Source organism: Alligator sinensis, unplaced genomic scaffold (genome assembly GCF_000455745.1).
Source record: "Alligator sinensis unplaced genomic scaffold, ASM45574v1 scaffold1277_1, whole genome shotgun sequence".
In the NCBI taxonomy this organism is placed as follows: domain Eukaryota; kingdom Metazoa; phylum Chordata; order Crocodylia; family Alligatoridae; genus Alligator; species Alligator sinensis.
In genome coordinates this window covers 995,560-1,001,341 of record NW_005842341.1, presented here as the reverse complement: position 1 = coordinate 1,001,341, position 5,782 = coordinate 995,560, and the positions used below count along the sequence as shown (strand labels likewise).

Here is a 5,782-nt window from a genome sequence, read left to right as displayed (position 1 = left end):
CTACCCCCTTGCCACTCAGGCAACAATCAGTCACTTTCATCTAAGAATAGAATAAATTACTTAATGATCTTGGAACACAACAAGGATGATGACCTGGTTCCAGAAAAGGGAAGTGTTTTGTATGACCACTAGATTCCCAGGTAAGTGGCAGTCAAAGAAAGAAACCTTGAACTATCATTTCCTGAGATTAAGTGTTTAAAAGCTTGTCATGGATGATTTCAAATACTGGCATTTAATCCTGGAATTTCAAGCCATTGCCTGTGGAAGCAAGAGAGAGCTCTATAGAGTATAGATATATAAATGCCGTTAGCAGACATCTGTTGACTAGTAACTGGTATCCAAATAGTGAAAACAAGCTTCAGAATGGGAACTGGGAGGATACAGTCTTTCTGTGTATAACAGCAGCATTAATAATACTATCACAGCCAATGTCTCGATACTAGTGACAAGATTATTAATGTAAACATCAGATAATGAGTACTGGTTATATTTTTGAGTGCATTACATTTTTATGACTTACAGCTTTGTGGCATTCCCACCCCCTTTATGATCCAGAAATCTCTCTTCTGTCTACTGTACAATGCCAGTAGCTGACATAGGGATGCACGACTGGATAGCAGCTGACATCCTTCATAATGCCATATTGTATAAATGCCAGCTTCTCACTGTCAAAGGAGAAATCTTTTTCTTTGTTTGCCTTTCCCCTACCCCCCTACCAAGTATGTAATAGATTTTTATGCTGAATAAAAACTCCTGGATGTGAATTTAGTGCACAGTGGTCATGACTAAAGTGGATACAGAATATACAGTGAGCGATTTGTTCTCTCCTGAGTATTCTGACCTATCTTAATATGTGTCTTTTTCTCCACAAAATAACCTCTAGAGCTCATACTGGCCTCTCTGTTTCTTTCCAGGAGGGTCAGCCTATTTACATGGCAGTGAAAGGAGTGGTTTTTGATGTTAGTTCTGCAAAAGGTGAGAGTTGATTTCTCCTTAGGGTTTCTTCCCCCTTTTTTTCTCCTCAGTTATCCTGTCATTGTTCTTAAATGTAGCAGACTATTAGAGAAATTCAGATTCGGTTTAACAGCATGACTGTTTTCTTCCTCATTCCTTCTCCGACACCTTCCCCACACTGAGACGATGTGTAAGCTGCAGTCAGCTGTCTAATGGCATCCAAGTTAACTTTAACTAGCTTGGGTACTGACAGAGTAAAGTCACACACACCCCTGTACCTAATTTCTGAGCTCAGTCCAGAGTCCACTGAAGTCGATGGAAGAATTACCTCTTGCTTCAATGAGCTTTGATTTACAGCCCAAACTGTTTCCTTCTCATTTATAAAATTCACTTTTTCTTGAGGCTTTTTTTATGTCTCAGCAGTCACTTTGGAACCTGATGTTATCCTACGTCCTAGCTGTGCCTTCGCTAGGCCAAATTCCAATCCTAGTGAAGATTATAATATACATTAAGTCTGTCTGAATTAGTGAACGTAGCCTCTAGGGATTGGGAGCAGAGGGAGTATGATGTGGGGGGGCCAGTGACATGCTGGTGCCCTGCCCCTGCCCATTCTGTTGCCCCTCACTGACAAGCCGCGCCCCCCATCCCTGCTGCTGCCCCTCACTCCAGACGCACTGACCCCAGCCCTGCCAGTGCCCCTCACTCCCAAACAGCAGTACCCTGCTCCCCCCACTCCCTGCAGCCCTCTGCCACCCAGCCCTGCTGGTGCCCCTTACTCCCAACCTGCAGGCCCCTGGCGCTGCCAGTGCACAGCGCACCCAACCCAGTGTCACCCATTGTGTTCCCCATGCCCCTCACTCCTGATCTGCAGCTCTCTGCCTCCCTCCCAGCCCTGGTGGTGCCCCTCTCACCGAGCCCACAGTCTCTGCTCCCCCCAGCCCTGCTGGTGCCCCTCACTCCTGACACACAGCCCATGCCCTCCAGCCCTGCCAGTGTCCTGCACTCTGAATCTGCAGCCTCTGCCCCCCCAGCCCTACTGGTACCCCTCACTCCCGACCCACAGACCCCTGCCCTCCCAGCCCTGCTGCCCAAGCAGCTCCTGCATTGCGCGCATGCAGGCTCACACACATGCACTCTCTCTTTCTCTGTCTCTCACCTGGGAGCTTGCCGGAGCCCGCACAAGGAGCACGTGACCCTCGACAGCCAATCACATTGCCCACTGCTGCCACCCCCAGGCAGCCAGCCCGGGAGAGCAGAAAACCCAGACATTTACTCTTACTTTAAAAACCTGCCTGAATGCAGCACAGGGGGCCAAAAAAAGAGGACACGTCTGGGAAAACCCAGACTTCTGGTAACCCTGAGTATGCCGGTCACTTCTGGACTTCCGGTCCAGCAGCCAACCCACCATGGCCCGGGGGTTGGGAACCTCTGATCTAACCTAGGGTTTTACAGGAGATAGTTAACATGCATTAGTTACATTGGGTAAAAGACGCACCTTCTTTGGAATTAAGATAAAGCCTGATTTAGATTGTGTCTGTGTTATGTTTTCTTTACCTAGTTAGCTGATTTGCTGGTTAACTTGAGGTAATTAACACATTTATTAAGGTCACTTTGGAAACCTCCTGAACATTTATGCCAGAATACAAACATACAGCCATTTGTTACTTACCCTAGACTGAGCCCTAGCCTAGATAAGCTCTGGTCATGATGGCACTGCTCACTTACCATGCCATTCTGCATCGTGCTTCTGACTAGGGAGGTAGTGCAGATGGAGCAGTATATTTTCAACCCAGCACAGACTGGCACAGTAAAGGAGACACAGAAATGCCATCTCAGGACTTGTCTAGATTGCAGTCTAAAAGGTATTCACGGTTTCATGTAAAGAGCCTAGTGTAGGAATGTTTTACTCAACCAGTGATAAAAGCACCCTATCTTGTCTACTCAAGGCTTGTTAACACATTAGCTAACAAATACAAGCTGATTAACCCTAATATACACAAGACATTAGACTATAAATTCTTGAGTATGGAACCTCTCTTTTTTAAGAATATGGAGCACAGCTCTAAATATTAAATGGTCAGAGGACAATACTAGGTATGAATTAGCTCACATGAAGAGTTTTAACAATGCAGTTTCTGTGTCCAGTATGGTGCAGTTAGAGGGCAGCCTAAATGTTTGTTTGGAGATTTCAACAAAATTTGGGAAGGAAAAGGCTCAGATATGAGCATGGGTGGATCTAGGAGAGGAATGAGGGGTAGTGCAGCAAGACCCTAGCATGGGCTCCTACCAAAGCACTGCCTGTGCCTGTTTGCCAGCTGGCCAGCATGGGCTCTTGCTAAAGTCACTGTTTTCACATGGCTCTGGAGCCCAGGGGGCGAACACCACTTCCATTTGTCCCCTGCATCTCCTTCCTCATGCCAAATTCAGGCAACGGAAAAGGTGGGGTGAATGGCAGTAACGCTTACCTGCTGGGCTCCAGAGGTATGTGAAAGCCATGGCTCTGGAAGAACCCATGCCAACTAGCTAGTGAACTCTAGAGAGCTCACTGTGCATGTAAAGTCAAAGGGGCATATGAATGCAACCCTGCCTCCATATCTGCCCTGGATGCGAATTGTTGGTTTTGGCTCATGCAGAAGTATAATGGGCTAAAGGCATGCTGCTGTAAGCCAGCACAGAATGTGGCCCAGTGTCATCATTATTCATAGTCTGAGCAATACTAGATTTCTTCTTTTCCTTGAACAGAATTTTATGGAAAAGGTGCCCCATACAATGCCTTGGTTGGAAAGGACTCAACACGAGGAGTTGCAAAGATGTCACTTGATCTGGCAGATCTAACTCATGACACAGTAAGAAACAGGCTTGTCCGTCTTACTCCTTCTTTGCAGTTTCACTTTTTTTTACTTGATTTCACTGAAATATATTTTGGTGCTCCATAGTTATGCTGGACTTAATGCCTTGCATAAAACAGATGTTTATTTTCTTGGAAACAGTGTAATATTTAATTACTTTCTGCTGAGATTATTCAAGACCCCTTCTCTTATGCAGATTTCCACATTGTAGCTTATCAAGTCCTTTGATTTTACTTACTTTTTAAATATGGCATAAATATGCATGTATATTTTTTTGCATTTTTGTCATTGTCCATATTTCACGTAGACAGGACTCACAGAAGAGGAGCTAAAGTCCCTGGATGAGATCTTCAATAATGTTTACAAAGCCAAGTATCCTATTGTTGGCTACACTGCTCGAAGAATTCTGAATGAGGATGGCAGTCCCAATCTGAACTTCAGGCCTGAGGATCAACCACATTTCAGCATTAAAGATGAGTTTTGATATATGATTTAGCGTCCCCAAAAGCCCTTGATAGTCACTGTAAAACACCAGCTTTCCTCAAAAGGAAGAACACTTCTTAGGAATTGCATATGTATATATTTTTTATCATTTTTTTAAATTGCAATCCTCTGGATGTTGACAGCTTTACTACTGTAGTGAATTCCTCCAAGCAGTGAACCAAATAAAATTATATCAGTGGCACATAGTTGTACTATTTACTGTGGACTGCAGGATTATTTCAATAAATTTTTCCACTGCCAGTGTCTTTATTTCTCTCTCTCTTAATAAAAATAAACAAGAAAATTAAAAGTACATCCCAACCCTTAAAGGGGAGAAAATGTAACAGCTAAACAAAAGACTGGGGTGTCTGCAATTCCTGAGTTCTATTTCTTATTCTGCTATAAAGTTACCGTGTTAACCAAGTCTCTCACTTCACTTCTCTAAGTCTGTTTGTCTCTGTAAAATAGGATTCCCCTCCCTTAGTAAGGTTGCAACTGTTAAATCTGTTAAATCTGTTCTCCCTTCAACTTTATACATTCCCTTTTTAACATTCACTAATAAAGTTAAATTTGTTGACTTTGAAGACCTTTGGATACAAAACTGCTGACTTCCCAAAAATATATTTATTAAATAAATTTTATTTGCTGTATTTGTGCAAAAGCTGAAAGATATAGAGCAAAGAAAGCCTACATTTTTCCCAGGGAATACTGACATATTTAAGACTGTTATTGCAATTTCAAGATAATGAAGAACTTTTTTTTTTTTTAATAATACATTCATTTTTTAGGTTAAGTCATGATGATTCTCTTCATAACCTCTACTTTGTTAGTCCTGCAAAACGGGAGTTATTATTTAGAATATATTTTTAACCTATAGTCTTTATTCACATACTGGTAAGTGCAAGTTTATTTCAGTATAACCTGAATATTTCTGGCGTCTTTGTATTGTCAAATAAACTATTTGCCATAACTGGCACTTTCTCATCTTTAATTCCCCCTCAGGTGTTCTCTGTGATTACTGCATTTCTTGACTTCATCATTACCACTGCAATTCCCTTGAGGTGACTGTGTTCAATTTCTGTTTAACCTAATATACAACGCCAGATCCTTCTGGCTGAAAACAAGTCCTCCCCTCTGTCAGATTTCTTTTGGAAGTCTATCAGACTGCCCTTAATTTACATCACACCAGAGGCACCAAGAGCTTGTGCTATACAAATTGCTGGTAATCATTGACTTCCATTAACTGAAGTATGATCTGAATTGTCATTTATGAGAATTTACCTGCCATTGTAACAGGTTAAAACAGCGCTGAAAAACTGAGCAGTTGCTTCAAATTTCTCAAAGATTACATTACATTAACCTCCTGGGTGCTTTCCTTCAAAGAGTAAATTATTAGATTGCTTATTCTCCTTCTCATGGGAGAGGGGTATAATTATCTGTTGACAGAATAAACTGCCCTGGTTGCCCCTTATTTCTTTCATATTTACAGTAAATTA

General features: G+C 42.4%; 1 protein-coding gene across 1 annotated transcript in view; it reads left to right on the top strand.

The window, feature by feature from the left end:
* The window catches only part of NENF (neudesin neurotrophic factor), a 5,117-nt gene extending 567 nt beyond the window's left edge, over positions 1–4,550 (top strand). Inside the window, exons 2-4 of the mRNA XM_025210210.1 lie at positions 915–975; positions 3,697–3,800; positions 4,111–4,550. Coding sequence (XP_025065995.1) covers positions 915–975; positions 3,697–3,800; positions 4,111–4,287 — 342 coding nt within the window. The 3' untranslated portion in view covers positions 4,288–4,550. The remainder of the gene's footprint in view (positions 1–914; positions 976–3,696; positions 3,801–4,110) is intronic.
* The last annotated feature ends 1,232 nt before the right edge of the window (positions 4,551–5,782 follow it).